Genomic DNA, 25,272 nt, shown 5'->3' with positions numbered 1-25,272 from the left:
GCATTAAAATGATATCAATTCTCTTAAGGCTAAGAAGATACACGTATTTCACAAAATCAAACCATTCCTTGTATCCAGCACTCAGCAGGTTTGCTCTGGTGTCATTTAATTTAGGATGTCTGTCATTTTTATTTGTTGTTAACTGTAATGACTAAAAGATGCAGCTTGTTCTAGAAGATCTGGTGAATTTGCCAGCAACATAAACCCAAATTGCACATTTAGAGGATTGAAAAGGTGTTAAAATGCTTGAGTGTAAACCACAGAGAAGCTTCTGTGTTTTTTTATCTCTGCTGCCTTGGTTTTGTTTCTGCAGGTGAGACAGAGGATGAAGAGGCTGAGAGGGAGGAAGAGGAAGAGGAGGAGATAGGCCTCGTACACATAGGTGTATTTACCCACAATCCCACTGTACCAGAGGTTGGCTTGGCTCCCAGCAGAGAGCCTCTGCAGCCTAGTGTGGAGAAAGGTGAGTGTCCAGTAATAATCAGTATAAAGCTTCTCTAAGCCCCTCCCCTTAGAAGGATTTGTTCAGTGATAGCACAGCAGGTCTGTCAGTTCTTCAGTGTTATGATCATAGCAAGCCTGACTAAAGCAGGCAAATTGCCTCCTCTGTACCCAAGAATTTAGACCAAAAGACAGAAGTGACGAGGGGAAGGAGGAAAGATGGAAAAAGATGGAGCGTGAAGAAACAAGAATCAGACACATCATCCCACTCACTACTGATCCTTCCCCCACTATTGGGTTCACCGACCCATCCTGGAATTGGCTGGAAAAGACCACTCCTCTGGAGTCTCACAGGTCAGAGGTCAGGGGTGGTGGGGTCGCAGAGGTCCTACTACCAGACAGCGATCTCAAAGGAGTAGAGGTGACACACCAGGTAAACTTGCAGACAGTGGGAACAAACGACAAATATAAGTTATTTTTTCCGATCATAAAATTCTGGCATTTATAATGCTATTTTACTTTAAATCCAAATCTTTCAGGTAGTTTGTGTTGACTGGAGTGAGCTGACTGGACGAGGCTATGTCGTCCTCAACATGACACAAAACATCAACTGCGTGAGTACACCTCGACCTGACTTATGCATTAGTATGCATAAGATGATGCCATGATCGCCTTTTGGAATCAGAAGTAACCAAATTTGGATGAAAGAGGATTGGGCTAATAAAACCCTAGAATTTAAATTGCAAAATGTGGAGCACAGACTCTTTGGACCATCTGGATCTCACAGAAGACTTTACTGTTTATTTCAAAATTCCATTTAAAATGCTTTACAAAACACCAACACCACAAAATGATTGACAGTAGGGGTGCAACATACACAAAATTCACGGTTCGGTTCGATACTTTGGTGTCGCGGTTCGATATTTTATTGATACAAAAAATGTTCATGCCTTTTTAATTTGTCATTTATTAAAATTATAAATATATATTTTAACTCAAAAGTACAGTTTTTAAATTTAATGTTGCTGAAAAAAGAAAATAATAAAAAAAATAAATCTATCTGATCGAGAAATCACTCATCTTTGGAAAGGAGAGTTTATTACAGAGAAATGGCTCTTTCCAAAATAAAAGCTATACTATACGCTTCTTCTGGGCTATATTCTCAGCAGCATATTAAACATAGCAGGTCCCCATAAGGAGAATCCTGTGCTAACGGCTGTCTAAATGACTCGGGTAAAGTTTGTAGCATGCGTGCTTGTTGTTTTTGTCTGCTTCCACTTTGCACTACAATGATGTGAGCGTAAATGCGCAGTCATATTTGTTGTGTTCCCACTAGTGCTGTCAGCCTTAATCTGAAATGACGTTAACGCCACAACACGGCAAATCTCCGTTAACGAGCTACCGCGGATCACCGTGCGTGGGGCTGGACGGCGTCAACACGTTAACGAGCAAACTGCGCTAACGCAGTAGTTCCCACCCATGTAATTGAGCATTGCATGGCACATCCGACATACTGTTTTACTTTTGTCCATGACGCGCTTACCTTCAGGGTCATACTTCACATGAAGACCAAAATAGTTCCAAAGGCCAGATCTGAATGAGGGTGGGGGAGGTTCAATTTGCCATGTTGCAACGAGCTTAGCTTCTGTCTTGCTAGCTTGTGCTGCGCTCAGTGGATCTGCGCTTGACAGTGCAGTCTAGGCGGAGTAGTCGAACGCAGATTCACTGAGCTCTCAACACAGACAGCATTGTCAGAAGGAAAGTTGATAAAATAAATTAAAAATTTTGTTTGATAGATATGCATACCGAACCGAAAGCACTGTATCGAACGGTTCAATATCAATACGTTGCACCCCTAATTGACAGATGCAGTTTTGTGACTCAGTTCTCTTTTTGGAGCCAGCCTCATGTGGCCATTAGAGGAACTGCACCTGAAGCGGTTCCTCTAATGCCCCTTTGTTCAGTCAGGGGTCATTTTTAGGGGTTAACTGCCACGTCAGTGATGTTTATCAATCTGTTACAGTTTCTGAAAAACTACAGACACAGAAACATCCCTACAGTGTTTGGAACTGATCTGCAGTTATGCAATTGTATGAAGGTGAAATTAAAGTTTAGCTGGCTAAATTCACTTCGTTACATGGCGACTTTGTACATCTGTAGTGGTTAGAGATGGATCTGAATCCTGTGCACACGATAAGTATAAACTTTATTTCATGACATTTTTTAAACATTCAGGAATACGTTTAACCCCATCTGCACTGCTGAGTGCATGGACTGCTACTTAGAAAATGTCTATTGTCTATTTGTCTATTAGTCTAACGTCTGGTTAGTAATGATAACACTATGTCTAATAGTAATATTTAATATCAGAATATTTACTTGTAATTCTTTCAGTTCTTACTATTATAAGTACATATAATACCAATTTTTTCAGCAGTCTGATTCCGTTTCAGCAAATTAGTTTAAGAAAATTCAGTGCAGTTGATCTTGGAGATAGCTGTGACCAGCTGTGGTTTGGGCACACAGTTTTGCTTTTACACGACAATAAACCACTAAAATCTGTTTGCAAGCAGACCGAGACACTCATTCTCAGGTGGTCTGTTTGGTCTGAACCAGTCCAAACAGGTCAGATACAGTGGGGCAAAAAAGTATTTAGTCAGCCACCGATTGTGCAAGTTCCCCCACCTAAAATGATGACAGAGGTCAGTAATTTGCACCAGAGGTACACTTCAACTGTGAGAGACAGAATGTGAAAAAAAAAATCCATGAATCCACATGGTAGGATTTGTAAAGAATTTATTCATAAATCAGGGTGGAAAATAAGTATTTGGTCAATAACAAAAATACAACTCAATACTTTGTAACATAACCTTTGTTGGCAATAACAGAGGTCAAACGTTTACTATAGGTCTTTACCAGGTTTGCACACACAGTAGCTGGTATTTTGGCCCATTCCTCCATGCAGATCTTCTCGAGAGCAGTGATGTTTTGGGGCTGTCGCCGAGCAACACGGACTTTCAACTCCCGCCACAGATTTTCTATGGGGTTGAGGTCTGGAGACTGGCTAGGCCACTCCAGGACTTTCAAATGCTTCTTACGGAGCCACTCCTTTGTTGCCCGGGCGGTGTGTTTTGGATCATTGTCATGTTGGAAGACCCAGCCTCGTTTCATCTTCAAAGTTCTCACTGATGGAAGGAGGTTTTGGCTCAAAATCTCACGATACATGGCCCCATTCATTCTGTCCTTAACACGGATCAGTCGTCCTGTCCCCTTGGCAGAAAAACAGCCCCATAGCATGATGTTTCCACCCCCATGCTTCACAGTAGGTATGGTGTTCTTGGGATGCAACTCAGTATTCTTCTTCCTCCAAACACGACGAGTTGAGTTTATACCAAAAAGTTCTACTTTGGTTTCATCTGACCACATGACATTCTCCCAATCCTCTGCTGTATCATCCATGTGCTCTCTGGCAAACTTCAGACGGGCCTGGACATGCACTGGCTTCAGCAGCGGAACACGTCTGGCACTGCGGGATTTGATTCCCTGCCGTTGTAGTGTGTTACTGATGGTGACCTTTGTTACTTTGGTCCCAGCTCTCTGCAGGTCATTCACCAGGTCCCCCCGTGTGGTTCTGGGATCTTTGCTCACCGTTCTCATGATCATTTTGACCCCACGGGATGAGATCTTGCGTGGAGCCCCAGATCGAGGGAGATTATCAGTGGTCTTGTATGTCTTCCATTTTCTGATGATTGCTCCCACAGTTGATTTTTTCACACCAAGCTGCTTGCCTATTGTAGATTCACTCTTCCCAGTCTGGTGCAGGTCTACAATACTTTTCCTGGTGTCCTTCGAAAGCTCTTTGGTCTTGGCCATGGCGGAGTTTGGAGTCTGACTGTTTGAGGCTGTGGACAGGTGTCTTTTATACAGATGATGAGTTCAAACAGGTGCCATTCATACAGGTAACGAGTGGGGGACAGAAAAGCTTCTTACAGAAGACGTTACAGGTCTGTGAGAGCCAGAGATTTTCCTTGTTTGAGGTGACCAAATACTTATTTTCCACCCTGATTTACGAATAAATTCTTTACAAATCCTACCATGTGAATTCATGGATTTTTTTTTCACATTCTGTCTCTCACAGTTGAAGTGTACCTCTGGTGCAAATTACTGACCTCTGTCATCATTTTAAGAGGGGGAACTTGCACAATCGGTGGCTGACTAAATACTTTTTTGCCCCACTGTATATGAACACAATTTTGAAGCCAATTATTCATCCTAGAACCAGCACACGCAGCTGTGATGTGTCCTTCTTTGAAGAAGGAGCCAGACTTTTCTCTCCCACTGCAGTAGCAAACATCAGGTGGAGGAGTGCTGTAGAGCTCTAAAACCCGGACTGCTGGGGGCTGCTTGTATTTGTGTGTGTCGGTGAACGAACATCTGTCCATGGCACCAACACAAACCCTCACCACCAATGCAGTAGTTGTTGGCACAGAAACAGGGATGGAGTCAAAGCTGAGCTACTGCAGTTTAACTTCTTTTATCCTGTTTCCTCACCTTTGTGTGTGTATGTGTGCGTGTGTGTACGTGTGTGTGTCTGTGTGTTACAGGAGGATTTCCGTTTAGACCAGGGTGTGCGGTTGTTGACGACTATAGAGCGAGTGTTTGCTCGGAGAATGAGTAGCCCTGAGGGAACATGGGTAATCTACCTCAGCAAGCCTACACACCAGCAACACCAGCTGCTGATGAACGTGGCATCTGTGCATGGTACACCCACCTACACACCTACCCACACACACAAACACAAACAGACACACACACACACGTACACATGTACCTTAAAATGCAGAGAAAATAGTAAAACACAATAAGTACAAACAAAAATGTTTTTAACTGTTAAACTGGAACACATAGCACACAGCATCAGCATCCCTATTTATAGCCAATAGGGGGAAGAAAGACTTGTTTCCTAGTCAACAAAATACAACATTAAAATTACAAAAAAAAATGACAAAAACTACAAAATCTGATGTAATTATAAAATAAAAGTACTCACTGTGCTGTAAAATGTCATGTGTGACAGATATTATGTTAGCTTTAACTGCTTTATACTGAATGAGGTGCATTAAAAGATTCTGGAGTCAAAAATCAAAAACGTCCCTGACTTCTATTTGGCCTGTTGTCCTTTAGGCTATGTGTTTGTGCACAGCTTCCAGCACTGCTGGATCAGGCCAAGTAAATCCTTTTTTTGATGATTCGACCATGGGTATCAACTTCATGCTAACGACAACATTAAAACCTCTGTCAAACTGACCTGAACTTCCGGTTGGGGATTATCTGTGATGAATAGAGTTGGATCTCTGGCTACAACTCACAACAAGGGTCATAATTACAAATCTGAACAGGAGCATACTTGTCATTTTTTATATGCTCAAGCAAAAAAGTAGTTAGTCTGAGATATTAAACCCAACAGAGGATCCCTGTTACTGATTTGAGTGCACAAGCATATTAATATTCATCCATGTAGCTTGTCCAGACTGCAGTGGTTGCTGGCAGCTGTGTGACAACAATGTGCAGACAGACATGAAACAATAAAAACATTCAGCACAAATAAAAATGTATCAACAGAAGTTATCCCAGTCTTCATACTTCAACTCTGAACCAACGGTGCACCCTGAAATATTCAGTTGTGATCAGGGGTCTCAAGCAGTTTCTTTGTTCTTTGGATAAAAATAGATGGTCTGCTGTCACATTAAGTTAATTTTCAGCCTCTTTCAGGGTGTGTTATCTGAAAGCCTTCACAAATCAAACAGTTGCAAATGTCAGGCTTCAGTATCAGACAAAGAAACATGATATAAAGAGATCCTTTAAATGAGGCATTTGATTCAGTTCTGACCCAAAGAAGAGTTTAGGAGCTTCTCAGTAACACACATATTCAAGCACACACAAGCACTATGTTGGCTCAAAGGACTGTGTCTGACAAGATATGTTTTTTTTATCCAGGAGTGATCCCGACCAAAGACATGCTGGGCATGCTGGCAGAGATCAAGACATGTCTGACTGAGGTACAACATCTAGAAACTTTTTAAATTTGTTGCAGCACTCTCCAGCAAATCAGATTCAAACATTTCTGCTAAGATACTGAAGAGAACACAGTGAACGTGTGTGAAATGAAATGGAAAAAAATGCACCTCTTTCTGTGACAAATCGTCGGTATGTCACACTTTTGGCCACCCAACACGTCTCTTTGTTACGCGTTCGGAAACGGCAGGAAACATGAGAACCGTTTGGAATGAATCTACACATGTACGTGGGTTACTGGTTCTATTGTATTCCATCCACAATCCTGCGTGGTTCATAGGGCCACCTCGGGACTTGATAAATCATCGGTATGTTATATGTCGGGATTGAGAATGGCCTGGTATTTCTTACAATATAAGCCCAAACATTCATGCTGACAGATTTCTTTTATTTAATACTATAGCATTTCTTTTTCAAGTGGAAAAACTGAGACATGCGCTGCTTTTTCCTATATTAAACCCCTAAAGCCTGAAATCTGAAATAATTCTGCTCCATATTATATTTGCTACATCTGGAATTTTGTTTAAATTGCTTAAAAATATATTGTGCCTTTTAGTTAAGTTTTTCAGGGGGAAAAAAATCACACTGATCTTGTAGAAGTCTCAAAAACTCACAGAAAATTGTATGTGTCAAATATGACACACTAGGCATTAAGGAGTTAAGATATCTTAGGGAGTAAATGTGCAGTTACACTGCTGTTTACTGACAAAAAAGGGGAACTTTCACTGGTCCACTTAAGAGCAAGGTGAGCTGTCACAGTGTGAAACGGGTTTGACATGAGTTTAAACTAATGGTTGATTGTTGTGCATGCGTACCTTTTCAGGTGGGCGTCCAGAACTACAGTGCTGCCAGCAACTGCCCGTCTCGGCCCAGTCACACACGCAGTGACTACGGCAAGCTGTTTGTGGTTCTGGTTATCATCGGCTCCATCTGCATGGTAATCATCACATCTGGATTCATATACATCTGCTGGCAGAGACGGCTCCCTGCAACGAAAACTGCGGTAAGCACAAACACAAACCATCGCCATGCGCTAACTGTGGCCCGTGCTGATGTGCAGCTGTGCTGTCAAGTGTTTAAGACCACAGATGTTTGTCAGTGTTTACAGTATATATATATTATACCCTCTATACTTAAGTAACTTAACCTAATGTAATATGGTGTCTTGGAAGTTTAATTAACAAAGTCTGCAGACACGGTCAGCGGTAATCAACACCTTCCTTTTTTCTCATGCACACGAGAGAGAGAAGCGCCTTCAGCAGGGCGCTGGTACACAGTCTCTAAAGACGAATAGCACAGCACTTCTTTAAACACAGTTCAGACCAAATTAAAATAAAATAAATACATTTTAAAGGACATTAATTGAAATGTGCTTTCAGAAAGCTGATTTCAGTAAATAATCCATCCATTGGTGATGGGTTTTTATGTAGCGTGCAGGTTGTCCAAATCCAAATATAATATTACTAATAATATGAAAACATTATCATAATTGTATAGGTTTTAACAGTAAAATAACGATGTACTAATTTAAATGTATTAATGTGGTTAGCTTTCATATATTGTGACCAGAATGAAGGAGTTAGATCAAACATATGATGTTGGAAACATGGATCATGGTTAGGGATGATATTCATCTTAGTTTAGGTTTTGTTAAATCCCTCTAGCCTGTGTTTAGGGCTGAGGTGTATCAACGTTTCTTTGAGGTGTTCTTACTTTGCCAGACTTTTCATTGGTTTCCTCTCATTCATTTTATTTTTTGCTGCTGAGTTCATGAGAGATGAAGGTATTCATGTCTCTGAGCTGCCGCACTGGATAAATGGATTACTCTTTATAAATCTTTTGCTCCTTCTTTTCCACACAGTTTCGTGCTGAGGAGCTTCACTTTGTGGTGAACGGTTGCCATGATAACCCAACACTGGATGTGACTAATGATGGCCAGCCTGAGATGCAGGAAAAGAAGCCAAGTACCAATGGGCTTGCAGGAGGAGGAGCAGGAGGAGGAGGAGGAGACAGAGGTGGGGAGGAGAGCAGTCGATGGCAGGTGATTGGAAGACTAATTGAGGGATAAAAAAAAAGATGAAGAGATGGATGAGTAAATAATGAGTAAATGAGTTACTGCTAAAGCTTCCTTTTTGAGAAAACTAAACTAAACAAAAATACATTCTGCCTGGCAACGGCATGAAGACACTAATCTTTTTTTTTTTTTTTAGGTATTTGTCAATCAAGCAGCCACAGAGGAGGAGGAAGAAGAGCAGGACACACATCTCTGATTGATGAAGACGATTCTTTTATATACAGCTTATGAGAGGAAGCCCTGAGGAAGGAAGAAGATAATGAAAGAGGATGGGGAGATGGTGGCAGAAGAAAAATAATACAAATGTTTTTGATGGAGAGAACAAAGAAAGAAAGGAGAAATAAGGGAGAGAAAAGGAAGACGCTGATGGTAATAAAGTGTTGCCCAGTCAGCTGAGCTAAGACTGAGGCTAGGGGGAGTAGAGGAGGAGTCACTGACGTCATGTTTGAGATTAGACACTGAATTCACGTAGAGTCATGAGTCTCTCTGAGATCTCAGCTTTTAAAACAATCAACAGAGTGTGATTGACAAAGCTGAAATTTCATTAAAAGATTAAACTCCTGTTGGATAGGTTAATAATGCCATCACGCCATAGAAATGCCTGTGTTTAGTGTGCCTTACGCTGCTACCTTTTTGTACAGTGGCTGCATGGGACAGATTAAAAGCAAACTCTGCACAAGTCATAACTTACAGCATCATTTTACAACCCTAATGTTTGAATGTCAACGCTGTGGCACCGTTTTGTGTCACAAATCATTAGTCAGAATGGCCCACTGTTTCCCTAACTGTGAAAGTAATCGAAATATTAAAGGTTTACTATGAATTGTGGTAAAACTGAATATATTTAGGTAAGTTACAGGTCAGTATTTTATATATAAGATGTAATGATTTTATAAATATGATATATTAGTTCAGGGTAAAGTAACCAACAGTGTATGAAGTTGACAAAATTACCACCAGTAGAAAAATGCCACTCCTCATATACTTTTTCCCCTTATTGTTTGTCATATCTGTAGAGACTGTCCATATTAAACACAGCCGAAGTTTGAAATAATGAGCTCATAGTCTGAAGCTCAGGCTTTGACGGGCTTGAAACGCAAGTTTTACAAAAGGATTTTTTCCACTCTCTTGCCTTGCTGATGTAAGCACTGCACCGATGTCCTGGCACAACCAGAGCCACGGCCCGACCTCCTGTAGGAGGCGGGGCTTTGAAGTCTGTTTGCAGAAACCAGCAAGTACCAACCAATCAGAAAAATGAAAGCAATTAAAACAGGTTCACACAGAATTTTTCATAATAATAATGTTTCATAATCTTCTAAGAGATATTGTGAATTAATTTAGGACTAGGGCTGTTCGATATAACGATATATATCGGATGACGATATAAAAATGTCTATCGTTTCATTTTACGCTATCGTTTGTTTCGTGGTGTCGCAAAATGAACTGTTTACAGCAATATTTTTTCATTGTTTTGATGGTCACTGTAGTGGCTATATTAATTTCCTAAAGTTCTCTCTTTCTCTTATATTTAATATAACCACACTATAGACAGACAAGCGCCTGTTTTTATGCGTTGTGGTTAGCAACAAAGACAGTAACACCATCGCGTGTCCTCTTGTTTATGTTCCACATAAACCTTTCACAATAAAGCTCAAGATCCTGTTGAGACTTTTCAAAATAAACTGAACCAAGTGAAAGAGCAGATTTTTACGGATGAGAAGTAAAAAAGAGCCGCCAGGTGCTAAAAAATAAACCTTAGACTCAAATGTTAGAACAGGCTTTTATTACACAGCACGCCTAATAAATACTCACAAAGAAAGCCGTTACAACTTATGTCTAAAAATGTATTGTTTCATGCATCTGTTAAAACACTCGACTCCAGCTACATGACGCGCAGCTGGAAACACTTCCCGCAAGTCGAGCTGCCCGAGATTCACAGAATTTACAGAAAATGTTACATTTTTGTGATTTATATCGTTATCGGATGATAGAATTCTTATATCGGGATATGAGATTTTGGTCATATCGCACAGTCCTATTTAGGACTTAAAGTCACTATGGGTTACAGTTAGTGCTTGCTGTTAAACTCTATATTCGGACATCACTGACAGCAGAAAGAAAGTCCCAATACCAGTGCAGCCAATCAAATCATCAACAATTAGATGATAAGGTGTGACTACAGTGACAGCAGCGACTCCTCTAAGCTACTCCTCTGGATTACTGATGAGAAAGTAAAGCCTGTAGCAACTTTGAAAGTGAGGTTTTGGCACTTTATTGATTCCTCTTGGAAGTAGTGACTATCATCGTTGAAATGCTGCATCATGTTAAACGTCTTACATACAGTGATTCAAATATCTCTATTTTGCTTATAGGAATGGTTGTAACTGCTGAGGATGTTTACTCTGCACTCTCAAACATGTCATGTGATCGCTGTACTTGTGTGCTGCTAGCCTTATATGCTGTTTTTCTCCCCCAATAGTGCTCTAATGGCTGCTGTATGCTCCTGGCTAAGTCTTGAGGCTATGACACATGGGCAACATTTAGATGTCAAAAGCATGAAATATATAGATAGTTACAGTGTTAAAGTCGAGTCACCAGACCCAAGTCGAGCCCCAGGTGTTCAGTATTATGGTGTTAAACATTAAAGTCAGAGTTACGTTTAAGTCACAAATGGAACGACTACAGTATACACAGGGCACACAGGAGTAACAGTTTGAGTTCCAACTCAGTAAAAACACGTCTGCAGTGTTATCATCACTCCAAACTTGTCCCATTTACTTTATTCAGGGCTTATAAGATTGAGTTAGCATGGCCATTGTCTGACTTTAAAGGAGTCACCTCAATACACGTATGACTAACATTTAAGTTCAAATTCATTCATAAAGGATCAAAATTAGAATTAGCAGAGGTTACAAGTCCACGGCCCAATTAATAAAACACTGACTCGCTATCACTGTGATGACACAGATCAGGCGGAACTAAAACATGCTCACTGACTCATTGCTGTAGTTGCCCATCTTCATTTTCATCAAGATGCTGCCTGTTTTATCTCTTACTCTGACTTTTCTTGATGCATCAGTACTGTACATGGCTTCACTCAAACCCACACGGATTAATATGCACCATGTCAGCTAAGCAGTATTTATGGAGCGCTGAGGACACATGCAGAGATGGAGAACGATCATGAATACATTAAATGGTTGCCCGCAGTGTGGATTATGTGGTTGTCAAGCACAAGATAGCTAGGGTGGAGACTACCGAAAGTGTGCACTACACAGAAGAAATCCAAATGGAGCTTTATCATTCTGTTTAATATCAGGCAAAGCACAAAATACAGGCAGGCTCTTTGTTGTTATATAGATGAGCATGTAGCTTTCAGCCCTGCAGTAAGCATCAGTATAACAAAACATACAGCTGGCGTTGCTGAGAAACTTTAATTTAGACAAATTTTGTTGCTTGAAGTGATCGTTTAACAAATTCTGCTTCTTCACATTTTTGATTTTATACGTTTTTGTTTTTAGGTTCTGATGGCAAGCGTGTGGATAGTTAACAGTGCCAGCACAAGTTCAGTTGTAGCAAAAAACAAATGAGCCCTTAGTTTGTATAAAGAGTTTGTTGATATGATTTTAAATCAATATGTAAACTTTTCTTTTTTTTTTACTTTTCATTCATTATTTTGAAATATTTTATTTTTAATTTAAAAAAGTTTTTTTCTATGTCTGTTTGTTTGCATTTACACAAACATATGGTTTCACATTTTTGGTTGTCATTGTAATAATTGTGACAAATAAAGTTTGAAGAAGATGGGATACTGTGGTTTGTCACCTCCCAATTGTAAGTAACTGTATGATATCACAGTTCATTGGATTTAATGCTTAGCTTAAACTAGATTCTTCCTCTTTTCAGCAGATGCATTAAATTACATGAATAAACCCCGACAAGCACCCTAACCACTAACAAAAAAACATGATTTATAAGCTATTGTTGATTTCAGTAAAGACCCTGAAAAAGTTCACTTAGAGTCTGGGTGGTTGACTCGCATGCCATAATCGCTACACATGTTCCTGTATACTATGCCAGCTACTTGGTGACGGCGTTCCATGTATGCCTTGCATGCTAGCATCTTGCACCCTGCTGTTATGTACTAGATTGTCTCAGTGACATTTTTACACTGCTTGTATTTGGGGTCTTGCCTGGTATGGCATTTAAACTTCTCTAACTGTCCTCTAGCCGCTACTTAAGATCAGAGTCTAAAAATGAATCATGAATACATACTTTGGTTAAAACAGTGTCTGCATCTGCATTTCTGATAATTTTCACTTAAATCAGAGTAAATATCATATTCTGGGGAGTTTATTTTCAGATGCGGATTTGGTAATCTAGTTATCCAGAAGCAGGGTGTGTGATCAAATCACAGACTACCATATTTGGTAGGGATAGCTCAGTAGGTAAAGTGGTCGCCCCATGATCGGAAGGTCGGCGGTTCGAATCCACTTAACGGCTACCCTGAGGTACCCCTGAGCAAGGTACCGTCCCTACACACTGCTCCCCGGGCGCCTGCTTAGTGGGCTGCCCACTGCTTCACTGAGTGAATGGGTCAAATGCAGAGAAAAACAAGTAATTTCCCCATGGGGATCAATAAAGTATCCATTATTATTATTATTATTGTTAGAAAATGTCAGCCAATGTGGCTTTGTGGCACAAGGAACAAGATATTTCAGGCCTGAGTGATTCTTAAATCGAATCTGTATAAGCTGTTCTGAGTTTTTTGTTTTTTCTCTTTATAGAACAATTTTCAAATAAATTAATGGGTATTATTTTCAAATAATATTCATCAAATTATCCAAGCAGCAAAGAATAACAGCACACAACACACAACAGATTTTATAAATACAGGAAAACTCTCCAGCAATCAAAATATTATTACAGAAGAATTCGAGAAGTTTATTCTATATTAATAGACCAAGCTTAACGATATCATATTTGGTCCAAGTAAAGTTATCAACAGTAAGTTATTAAATATAATCAGGCAAGTCACAGACACCTAAACTTCTTCGCTCTACCTCCACACGGGTCCTTTAAGCTAACGCTAATGCTAGTTAGCTACGTACGCAGTCGGTTGATGAAACGGAGATGATACCGGTGGTTTATTTTTGCTGAGAATGAGCTCAAAACATGTCAGGTTTGTTTCATAATAATTTATAGTTGGATTGTAATACAGGTGGCCACCTTTACAGACTCTGGTTTTTCTCGATAGCGGAAGCAAGCGTTTGTTTTCCAAGCTAACTTAGCTGGTTAGCCTCAGGTGCATGCTGTTGTTAATGCAGTCCTCCGTTCACAGCTAGCGCTACACGGGGGCCTGTCCCATTACTTACAGGGTGTCTACACCAAGACTCAAATATTGTCTTTTTTGGTACAAACAAATCGGACTTTTTCATTTTTTAATGATTGTTTAAAAAGCAGCTTTTAGCTAACGAACGTTACCGCCCACTGCAATGTGTTTTCGCGGAACAGGTTAGCCGGATAAATCCATTTAATTACACTCTAATAAAAACAACTCGCTGCACGTACAGTGTATCAAAAGCAAGAATATTTAGCCATGTTGTGGTCTACGCTTTTTCTCCCAGATTTGTCTGGCAACGTTAAATTGGTCCATTATTGTTTTTCAAATAGTCTGATTTGCCCTTTCTAGACTCTAGAGAAGTCTTACCCGGAGAGGATCACTGTATGAAAACTAAATTTCCTCTATTAACACGAAGGCTAACTAGGTAGCAAAGCGTAAGAGCTGCCCTTGAATTGAACGAATGTTAATCAAAGCAGCAGGTATTTAAGCAGAGGGTTAACAGCAGCGACATTCATAACGTCGTAGGTATATTTTAAAGTTAGGTGGTCATGTGGCAGTCGGAGAGCGAGCAGCTGTCCCTGACAGTCAGCTAGTGGCAGCTGGTTTAGTTATTGAAAGAAAGCAGCCACTGTCGTGTTAAACCCAGCGCACGTTGATTATTTTTTTTCCACATTAAATAAGGCGAAGTAAGTTTTGTTAATGTGCTTGGAGGCCTAAAGATAACCACGCAGGTAGTTAACATTAGCCGAGCAGCTGATCTCGGTGTGTTAGGCCCTTTAAGGAAGTTGGCACACTAATAGTTGAGTAAATGTTTACTTTCGGGAGGCTTTAACAAGTGCTGGGTCACTGATTAGGATTTTGAGTGAGGCAAGTCTCACTCCTCACATTCGTGCTACACTTACCTGCCTGGTGTTTTGCACCCCAGTTTGCATGTTAGCTGTTTTGAATGTTATGTTTTTCTAATTTAACTTTAACTTGTGTCTTGGAGTGTTTGTGTACCCACGTTTAATATTTGCCAAACATGCAGCCATGTGAATATTACTAAAGAAGTGGTTCTAATAATATTACCATTCAAGAGCTGGCTTGAAGAGGAGGTGAGAAGGAAACTCAACTGTTGTCATGTTTTATGTAGGGGAAAACACTTTATTTTTCTTCATATCTCCTGAATTATTTATTGACACAAAACAACAAATAGTTCCAAAACAGCATCTATAAAAAGTGTGAATTAAATAAAACTTTTTTTCTTTTTACATTTATTTGAAAATAAAAACAAAAAAGGTCCATCACAGTTATGCTGACATATAGAAAGATCAGTTTTTTTATGTGGGCTTTGACATACTGAAACCTAAAATATGTTTTTCTTTATCAAGAAGCTGAAAATAACAGGAAACGTAAGATAAACAGACTCTGACTGTATGAAGCTAGATTGTCTCGTCACTCCCCAAAAGCCCGTTTTAAAATAGAGGAAGCTCAGATAGATATGTTTGCCCAGATTATGAGTCTTCTAACTTTTCTTTTCACCGTCCTGTGCAGGGATGATCTGATGGTAACATCTGGCTGCTTTGACATCTTTCTGCATCATCCCAGCTCTGTTGGATAGAGGAACGCTCCCACATCTGCGAAGAGCTGTTGTCATCTCCACTCTGAACCTATCAGAGACCCTTCATTCATAGATCTGAAACAGAAAACATCTTCTGCCTCCTTCCAAAAAGAGACAATGTATTGCCTTCAATGGCTGCTCCCTGTGCTGCTCATCCCCAAGCCGCTGAACCCAGCTCTGTGGTTCAACCACTCCATGTTCATGGGGTTCTACCTGCTCAGCTTCCTGCTGGAGAGAAAGCCCTGCACCATCTGTGCCTTGGTCTTCCTGGCTGCCCTCTTCCTCATCTGCTACAGTTGCTGGGGCAACTGCTTCCTTTATCACTGCCAGGATGCTGCACTCCCGGATGCTGCCCACGACCCAGCCATTGTTGGGACCTAGGAGAGGAGGAGCACCAGCAGCAGCAGCAGCACCAGGAAGTGGAGGTGGGGGGAGCAGGAGTATAAGGCAATGCTGAGAAATTATTGTAGAAAGATACTGCCATGCTTAGAGTGGTGAAAATTGCTGGAGGGGAATACCAAGAGTGTTCAGCCAAAGACAAACTAAAGAAGAAGAGCTGGTCTTGGAGGGTTATGAATGCTGTCTTTTCTTTTTTCTTTCTTAATGCTGTAAAGAAGAATTTGAGGAATGGGAAAGGGTGCCAGAGGTCACATTATGTGTCCTATTATCTAACAGGTAGCAAAGGCGAGGGATCCAAACTTGAAATAAAAAGGGAAGGACATGCATGAACTTGACATGATGCTGAGGGAAAAAGAATTTCACATTGACCAACTTTCATTCCAGCACATGAATGAAAAATTAAAAAAAAAAGTATACAGTATAAACTACATGTGACATTAACTTAAAGTCACAGGGGTGGGTGCTTTGCATTATGCTAACTTGTCTGTTCCTTGTGTCTTAGCTACTGCCAAACGGAGGATGGGAGAGAAAGCTGCTCAAAACCTCTGAGGTTTTTATAGTGGGATGGAAAATCCTCCATGGTGGCAGAGGAGGAAAGGTTTCTGGGTGAAGGGAAGTGAGAGGATGCAAGGAAACGTAAACTAGCATAACAAAAATCCCTCTCCAGTTCAGTGTTCCGATTTAAGAGATTTCACTTTCTCCCCAAACCCGATCGCTCATCTTTTTAAACTGAAAATACTTTGCTCCTTAAAACTGCCAAAATCACATAACCCCTCTGAAAACTGCTATGGCAGCCACGATCACTTGCTCAACAAACTTTATACGCCAGGTAGTGTTAAACTGTAGTCAAAAACAAGAGCGTCACACCCCTGACAGCCCTGGATGGCCAAACTCTGTCGCCACTTTGGCTCTGCACACGTAATGCTCCACAAGGCGAGTACACAGACACTGGACAATCAGTAACTACGCTGTGAATATGTCCCCCCTTTGCCGCACTTCTACTCAAACACACCTCAAACAGGTGAACTAGAGCTGAGGACCTACAATGTTATTACCCGCTGTGCTCTACAGCTGCTCCTCATCGTCCTGCCTCAGTGTGACCTTCCCTACTGCCATCTGATCTTTTTTGTTTCTGTTCTTTTTCTTTTGCAGTTTGCATGAGTTGCTCTAAGTTTTTTTTTTTTTTTTTTTTTTTTTTTCCCCCCCCCCCAAGCGTCAAGGTGACACCCAAATTTTTAATAAGTTAAAAACGCTGAAAGTTTCCAAAGGGTAGAAAAATCTGGATGTGTAGTTGAATGAAAGTTTTCTGTAATGTGCTATGGGTGTGCATTCTTTGTGGTCATGACATGCTGATCAGTGTAAAAATGTGGCAATACACAAGGAGACACAACGGCTATGGTCAGCATTTCCAGCAACAATGAGCAATACAGAGTGCAGGCTGAAGAACTGATTTAAAAATTTCACAGGGGATTGGAGTTTCCACAGGTGTCACTGCTGTAAGTGTTAAGTTTAGCTGTCAGACACAGGCTAAGGTGTTTATACTCTGTACCTGTTGGAATGTGTGTGTGTGTGCGCGCGTGTGTGTGGCCTCCTGTGGCAGTGCTCATTGCGTTCACTGCAACATATTTGCTTTGGTTTTAATTTAAATAAAGTTTTCCCTCTTATGTGTTAAACTGTGAGGTTCTGTGTCAAACAAAAAAACGTATTTTGATTAAAAAATAAATGCAAGTAAGAGTTGTGCTTTGCATTTTGCTGTTTTTGTTTTGTTTGTTTGTTTCTGTAGGAAAATCGTGTTGCAAATAGTTTTTGCATATTTGTCACATCATTAAATGTAAGTATTAGACAAAGATGACACATTAAATATAAAGTGCAGTTTTAAAATGATTCCACGTGTCAAGAGAAAAAAAGTGATCCAGACCTATCTGTAGTTGTAATGCCAAAACTGGGCTCCAGCAGATTCCAGGGACAAATCAGATATCGCTGTCCAGGAGAGTGCAGGCTTAGGACAGCTAAAATGCTGTGCAGGGTCCTCAGACTCCTGAGCTTGAGGAACACACATGCTCCAACTCACACCGACTGAGCAGGCTACCTGTTCAGTTGCTCAGTGCAATTATTGAATCAACCAATCACATGGCAGCAAGTCAGTTAGGCATGCAGACATGCTGAAGATGAACTCCTAAGAAACTCAGCACCAGAATGGTGAAGTAATTCAGAGTTGGTGACAGGATGAGCTACATGTTGGTGATATACTGGTGTTTCCCCACTCAACCATCTTTACGGTTTTCAGAGAATGGTGCAAAGAGGCAAAAATATTTCGTCCAATCCACATCATTGATGTTGGAGAATGACCAGACCGCTTTGAGCTGAAAGGGAGACAACAGTAACTCATGTAACCACACTTACAATCAAGGTATGCAGAAGAGCATCTCTACAGCAGCAGAAGACCACACCAGGTATTAGCTATTAACAGGACCCTGAATTCACAGGGATTCATCAGAAATGGACAGAAGATTGGAAAAATGTTGCCTGTTGCAACAGGCTGCGACATTTGGATAGTAGGATCAGAATTAATAACACAGGGGTGCGGCTCCATCCTACCTTGTATCGGTAGCTCAGATTGGTAGAAGCGGAGTGATGGAATCAGGTATAATTAGTACAATTTGGCCTCTTAGTATCAACTGATCATTGATTAAACATCACAGCTTACCTGGGCGTTGTTGCTCACCATCTTCTCATGGTAGCTTCCTGCAGGAAGACTGTATTATGCTAATTGATTTTGGTCGTGGTGCACCCTGCAAATAGCCTGTTTACTAAAAACACGTGTGACCAGTGGAAGCATGGTTTCATGTTATATGGAGCACTGTTGTACACGGTTCAAACAGGTTGACTAATGATGGGAAACTAGAACTGGAAGTGGTTTTCATATGATGATAATGATGCAACTGAACTGCAAGCAAAGCAAAGGATGTGCTCCTATCCCCCAAAGCAATTAGCATCAGCTTTCACCTCCTTTTCTGTTTTCTTGCTCCTGAAAGAGCTCAGAAAGTATCGCCTGTTTACAAATCAAACACTGATGCACAATGAATTCATAATTCTTCAAAGAAACTGGAGCTCCTGTATTTTTTTCAACATTTGTGATTTAAAAATGTGAATGTTTCTCCATTGTATGCCACAAACTGGGTTTCTTTAAAAACACAATTGATTCTTGAAGATGAAAAGACATCTTCAAAGAAATCTTTTTTTTATTACATAAAAAAATATTGTTTATCATGTTTCCCAGGCCAGAGTGCAGCCTTTACATTTACAACAGCAGAGCAAGTCCAAGTTAAAGTCAGACAACATAAGTATCTTTCACAATCAGACCTACAGACCTCTGTGTTCATAAACCAGACTAAATACATGACCTACTCTCCATGACTGTACACATCAAAACTAACCAACCATTCCTTATTTGTTTTTAAATCATCTGTGGAGATGATGTAATTATTACTATTGCAGTTTTATTTTATTTGAACATATCTGCCATGCTGTATTTCTTCTAGAATTCTAGAAATGAACTTAAATTGTCACTTTTTAACTTTTTTTTATTGTAGAGGTTAATTTATATTATTTATATTTAATTTTTCATTTAGTGTTTGAAAAAGAGGGCGGGCAATTTTTTTTTAAATATTTCATATACTTTCTCAGCACACTTTTTTTCCACTTGTGTAAATATGGTATGCACCAGAAAGTCTTAAATACATCTCAGTAACCCTTTATACACAGATGCAGTACTGCTCTTCTTTTGTGCTTGCTCCTGTTTGTTCTTGCCTGTCTCTGTCTTTTTCTTCCTCTCTGTGGGTACAGTCCACCAGATTAATCAACCTGCACACCTGAGCCTTATCCTTCCCAGCTCCTCCACTGGCTGTGATATAGTTTGGTCACTCATGTCGTGACCATGCTTCGACCACCTTTCAGTCTTGTGGTTTTTCTGTGCTTTGGGTTTGAGGTAACTCGTCTCTCCCTGTGCTTCAGGTTTTCCTGCTCAGCTGTGGTTAAATATTGATCTCAGATGCCCACACCAAGTTTTTGAACTGAATCTGTTTTTCCTGCTCCGCTGCCATCTCCAGATCGGCAAGTCTCCTCAGTTCATTCTTTAAGTGCAATAAATCTGGCTCAAAATAAACTGAAATTCAGTTTCCATGTCCTGCTGTTAGCTCTGGGTACACAGTTCAAAGAAATCACCAAAGTCTGACACACAGATGGAAAAAATGAGATGAGTTTCACGGCTGGAATCACCAATTTTAGGAACAAATAATTGCAAGTCTTAATTTTTATGCCGAGCAGAAAGTTTTCACTTTGTCTTGTGTCTTATCTTATTCAACTTACTAAAAATATATATGTATATATATTTTTTACAAATCTGCCATTCAAGGGATTGTTTGATATGACCATGGCTAAATTAACCTTTTCAGGCATCTGGGGGGAAAATTATGGTTGCTAACAGATAAATTGAGATGATTTTAGCAAATGTCATAAATGTCAGCATGTTGCCTTGTTTGTTCACCTAGTGTGAGCACATTTATTCCTTCTGACCTTACTTCCTTTGCCCTCCTGCTTGTTTCCAAAGCTTTCTCAGCACATTGATTTTTCCTCATTCTCAACCTTTTAAAAAGCAGCTTTGAAAACATTTTGATTTCAAAGATTCAGCACCTGGAAAACTACCAAAGACCAGCAAATAACTGGTGTTCAGTCAGACTGTGAGAGTTTTGCAAAAGAGGGGGCGAGGGTATGTCATCTGTGTACAAAGATGACTTTGAAATCTTTCCCTCTTGATTGTGTAAACTCTCCTGAAGTGCAAATCATGCACCATCTGGTTGTGTGGGAGGGGGCTAAAACAAAACACACAGAATTCAAACATGGTTAAAGCGTAGCTCTGCTTCTTACTGAAAACAGTTAAGATTTTGTAGGATTTTTCTTTGTTTTAGGAAGCTAAACGATTCTGCATCCTATTATCAACAAAACAACAGAAACAAACACTGTGTTCAATCCATGAAGCAGATTCTTCCAACATGATTCCTTAAAGTTGATGCAGAGTTCTCATGGCTGAAGAAAAATGTCATTTTATGCCACAACTTAAACTGCTTTGCTGTCGGCAGCATCTTTCTTCCCACGGCCTCGAAAACCGCCTGGTCAGTGAGGTCCTAGGTCACTCTAACCACAGCCAAATCTATTCTGTGGCAGGCAAACGTCTCCTCGGGTCCCTCTCCAGCTCAGTATATGTGAACAGCCAGCAGAGGTCAGCAGCGGTCTCCGTTTCTGTGATGGCACAAAGGCAGCAGACCAAATATTTTCCTTCACCAACGTGAACAATTTTGTCTAAACATCCATTTTGTCAAAGAAGAATTGGATAAAAGAGAATTTGGTATCATTTAAAACATTTGTATTTGTAGTATGAAAAAAAAAACCCCAAACAAACATCCGTCCTTGTTGGGATTTTGATAGAAAAGTCATGCTTCTCCTGTGAAAATGAAAAGGTCCACAGGTTTGCATGTAAAAATATATAAAAAAGGGAATTATTCTGAATATAAAACCTGGAAGATTGCATTTGTTTTCAGATATATTTGATTTTTTTTCTCAATTAAGCCTTAAAAATGATTAGAAAAATGAGTAGTGTGACATAACTTGATTTGTAGACTCCTCTTGTTTAAAATTAATTCAAGACAGAGCTCTCACAGGCAGGAGAGGCTGTTAATGTGGATTTCATTAATCTGCCAGGGTTTAATATTCATGTGATTTTTTTTTTTGTTTTATTGTAGCTGATTATTGCTATAAACGAACACACACACACACACACACACACACACACACACACACACACACACACACACACACACACGCTTGCAAGATTATGTAAAATAATATTATATTTATCCTTCATGTCCCAATAAGACAGTCATATCGACTGGTTGGTGAAATAACTCCCAGCACTAGAAAAAAGTCAGACTACAGCTGACGTCTTCTTTAAGAAAAACTCTACATATCTAACAAAAATAAATTCAAATTCTGAGTAAAACAATACAGGAGAAATAAGAAGTCATTAATCAACATCAGTGAGTGAATGATCCATCCAGGGAAAGCTGAAGTCTCCATCATGAGATCTTCCTCTGCAGTTGTTGAGGAAGATCTCGTAGCACACGCACCACAGATTCTTAAAAGAAAATTATGTTTTCCCAGAAGGTGCGACGTCCTGACAGGTTTGTAAACTTTCTCCATTTTGACATAGGCTTGGTTTTAGTCTCTTGGCCAGCATCATTACAACATTTGTGCCTATTCTTTGATCCAGATCTGTTTCCTATAAAATCGTAATCTCAGTCTCTTGGTTCTGGTAAGCCTCATCCTGCATCTCAGTGTCTAGCTGGTCCATCCTCTGGTAGGCCTGGTATCCCTTTTTACCTGCAGACAGATTGAAAGAAAAAGTAATAAAAGAAATAAAAATACAATATAGGTATATAAAAAAAAACAAACCCTGTGATGAAAAGGGATAACGCTTGTACCAAAGGAGAGGACAGTTTCTCTGGCAGCACTACGCAGATCTTCATCTGTTGATCTCCATAAATCTGCTATGTGGTCCACACTCTCTGTCGCCTGACAGAAGAACACAAAACAAAAACAAACAAACAAACAAACAAACACTTATGCTAGCTGATAAAAACCAGAGGACTTCCGAGTGTTGCTGTGACTGTGTAGAGTTGTGTTCTGCTTACCCGGAGGCATTTGAGAGCCAAACAGGAGCTCTGCTGGATTTTAATATAATTGCTTTTCAGGCTTTCTGTGTAGTAAAGCACCGCCTGAAGAAGAAAGCACACACACACACACACACACACACACACACACACACACACACACACACACACACGGTGTCACTTATGCTGCTGGATTGGCCTCATACACTGTATATAAAAGATGGCTGTGGCCACTGTAACATAACCCACTGGTTTAGTTTAGTGATGTTGCTGCCACCATGTTTTTGTTGTTGTTGTTGGGTTTTTTGGAGCCCGAAGTTACCACATCTGGAGAGGAGGGTGGAATGCTAACTTATCAGTTAATGCCAGCAAAATTATCAAGCTGCATTAATAAACTGAATGGTTGCAATACACGTAACTGTTAATTCTAACAGACTAAAAGCACTAACGATAACAGAAGCACATCTGTCTTTGTCGTACATCAAAGCAGACCATATTATATGTCAGATTACTCAATTGAAATAATTCAAAAGGCTCCAAACAGCACGTTAGATCTTCGGGAATCCAGTTGAGTGACTGGAATTAAAAGGTGGAGATGGCTACAGCTCCCACTACAAGCAACAATATCCTAACTTTAAGCCTTATCACTATGCAAATTAGACTTTTTATTAAAAAAAAAAAAAAAAAACTTTTATATGTTGCTATAAAAGGAAGAATCACTGACAAAGGCTAAAATGTTCTTTTATACCAGGCTGTAAGCATGCTTTTTTTAATGCTGTAAAGTTAGACATTTTGACATGGAAGTCAATGGGGATTGACTCATTTTTGGAACAAGCCTTAAGTTGTCATAAGAGTAACTGCAGTATAGCTTAATTTTTCAGCTCCAAGCACCACAAACTGTCGATATGACAATATTAACTACAGCAAATTAAGGTTCATGCAATGCTAGTAAAAGGGACAGTTAGGCCTGTGATAAACTAAAGCACCTTACAAGCTGTCGAGTCCAAGTCTACCCCACCTCTCACTCTCACACGTGGGATAAAGGCGCTGGTCATTTGTTTTATTGATATTCACACTGGTAGCCATAAACCAATGTTTTGGACCCCAAATCCTTCCCTAATATTAAGATGTGGATTTACATTGTAGCTGTCATATCAAAGTCCAATCAATAAAGTTCAAATCCTTCAGAAAGAATTATCCACTAAGTGTGCTATAAAAAAATTTCCTTAGAACTTATTAACCCGAGTTCCTCCAGTGGAAATGCACAGAGAGCTCCTTCACTGGCTTGCTGTAAAATACCTCATTAGTTTTAAAATTCTGCTTCTTACTTTCAAGTCTCTCCATAACCTCGCACCTCTACATCTCTCTGATTTTCTGCATGTTGCTCTTCCTTCCTGTATTGAGTTTTGATATTGTTATTATATCCATACTGTGATTTTAATATTTCATTGCTTGTAAGGTGTCTTTGAGTGTCTTGAAAGGGGCCTATAAATAAAATTTAGTATTATTATTAATCTCTGCAAAAGATGACTTGTTTTCATGTACCTTGTTCCTGAAGGCCTTGCAACCAGCAGCTCTGGAGATGCAGTTGGTGGCAGCTTTGCAGACTTTGTGGTTGGAGTCGATCTGCAGGGAGGCGAGAGTCTGCAGGGTGCATCCCAGTGGAAGTAGCTCTGTGATCTTCCGGCCCCTCAGCTTATTTAAAGCCCGCCGCCGTTTGGGGCTACTCAGGGCTGAGAGGATGTACTCTGAAATGCACCAATGAATAATAATGAACAACAAAATAATTAACAACATACCACTGAGTGAGCTGAGTGAGGGGGCTCACATCCATTTAGCAGCTTTCATTCAAATCTCATGATCTTTATGAAACGTACTTATTACTGTTGGCTGAAAAGTTTTAAAGTTCACCCTTTATGGAAACCGGTCAGGAAAAGGAGAGGAAAACGAGGACCGTTCATTTAATAATTATAATAATAATATTTTTGGTTTAACTGTTTCCTTCTCTTGGTGCTGTATTAACATTCTTACACATATTTGTGTGCACTGTCATGGTCCTGACTCTTTGTTCCAGTATTTTTGTTCCATTTCTGTTTTTTGTATTTTTGTTCTAGTTCTTGAGTAAGTTTGTCTATAGTTCTTGGTTTCTTAATTGACCAAATTAGTTTCCTTTTGTGCCCAGTCTGTCTCAGCCTCATCTCTGCATTTTGTCACCCTTTTTGTCTCCTCAGTCATGTCCCCGTCTTTGTCTGGTCTCCCTGTGTCCCGTCTCCGCGGATGTCTAGTAAACATGTCTTCAGTCCCGGTCCCTGTGTTTATCCCTTCCTGTTCCCATTATGATCTCTCTGTGTTTCATCCTTTTGTCTCCCCACTCAGTCATGTCTCTGGTCCCTGTGTCAAGTTTGCATTTCTTAGGCTGGGTCTCTGTGTGCATTACTTCCCATTTTATTTTGATAGTCCCCCATCTCGGGTGTGTGATGTTCAATTTTGGCTCCCCCGTCTCGTCAGATTCTGTTAAGCCCACTCTGCCCTCCCACTCTCTCCTCCTGTGGACATATCATCTGCCTCTCCCTTGTAGTGTGTGTAGCTTCCATTGGTCCATTTTGGCTCCCTA

General features: G+C 40.1%; 3 protein-coding genes across 7 annotated transcripts in view; 2 read left to right on the top strand and 1 right to left on the bottom strand.

Moving 5' to 3' along the window:
- Positions 1-12,297, top strand: part of podxl2 (podocalyxin-like 2) — a 30,769-nt gene extending 18,472 nt beyond the window's left edge. The window contains exons 6-13 of the mRNA XM_080890886.1: positions 314-463; positions 618-874; positions 981-1,055; positions 5,046-5,202; positions 6,439-6,500; positions 7,340-7,519; positions 8,378-8,557; positions 8,727-12,297. Coding sequence (XP_080747012.1) covers positions 314-463; positions 618-874; positions 981-1,055; positions 5,046-5,202; positions 6,439-6,500; positions 7,340-7,519; positions 8,378-8,557; positions 8,727-8,786 — 1,121 coding nt within the window. The 3' untranslated portion in view covers positions 8,787-12,297. The remainder of the gene's footprint in view (positions 1-313; positions 464-617; positions 875-980; positions 1,056-5,045; positions 5,203-6,438; positions 6,501-7,339; positions 7,520-8,377; positions 8,558-8,726) is intronic.
- A 1,351-nt stretch (positions 12,298-13,648) lies between these two features.
- blcap (bladder cancer associated protein) lies at positions 13,649-17,670 on the top strand. 3 transcript variants are annotated; one of them, XM_080892836.1, is made up of 3 exons: positions 13,649-13,772; positions 15,468-15,959; positions 16,436-17,670. In XM_080892836.1, exon 2 carries the CDS (start codon positions 15,652-15,654, stop codon positions 15,913-15,915), a length of 264 nt encoding a protein of 87 aa, XP_080748962.1. In that variant the 5' UTR covers positions 13,649-13,772; positions 15,468-15,651; the 3' UTR covers positions 15,916-15,959; positions 16,436-17,670. The 3 variants fall into 3 exon arrangements, with proteins under 3 accessions (XP_080748962.1, XP_080748961.1, XP_080748963.1); XM_080892835.1 differs by having other exon boundaries at positions 15,468-17,670; XM_080892837.1 differs by having other exon boundaries at positions 13,674-13,767; positions 15,468-17,670.
- Positions 17,671-19,169: 1,499 nt separating this feature from the next.
- The window catches only part of ripor3 (RIPOR family member 3), a 56,418-nt gene continuing 50,315 nt past the window's right edge, over positions 19,170-25,272 (bottom strand). For all 3 annotated transcript variants that reach the window (XM_080891549.1, XM_080891551.1, XM_080891550.1), the window contains 4 exons: positions 24,204-24,406; positions 22,680-22,763; positions 22,470-22,560; positions 19,170-22,368 (listed from right to left, as the gene is read on the bottom strand). In XM_080891549.1, the coding sequence (XP_080747675.1) occupies positions 22,268-22,368; positions 22,470-22,560; positions 22,680-22,763; positions 24,204-24,406 (479 nt within the window). In that variant the 3' untranslated portion in view covers positions 19,170-22,267. The remainder of the gene's footprint in view (positions 22,369-22,469; positions 22,561-22,679; positions 22,764-24,203; positions 24,407-25,272) is intronic.

The sequence above is a fragment of the Rhamphochromis sp. 'chilingali' genome, assembly GCF_963969265.1.
Source record: "Rhamphochromis sp. 'chilingali' genome assembly, chromosome: 9".
NCBI lineage: Eukaryota > Metazoa > Chordata > Actinopteri > Cichliformes > Cichlidae > Rhamphochromis > Rhamphochromis sp. 'chilingali'.
Note: the sequence above shows the minus strand (reverse complement) of the source record. Positions and strands in the feature narration are given on the sequence as shown.

What these genes read in the sequence shown, in the direction of transcription:
- blcap (XM_080892836.1), top strand. Translation starts at nt 15,652, where the DNA reads ATGTATTGCCTTCAATGGCTGCTCCCTGTGCTGCTCATCCCCAAGCCG.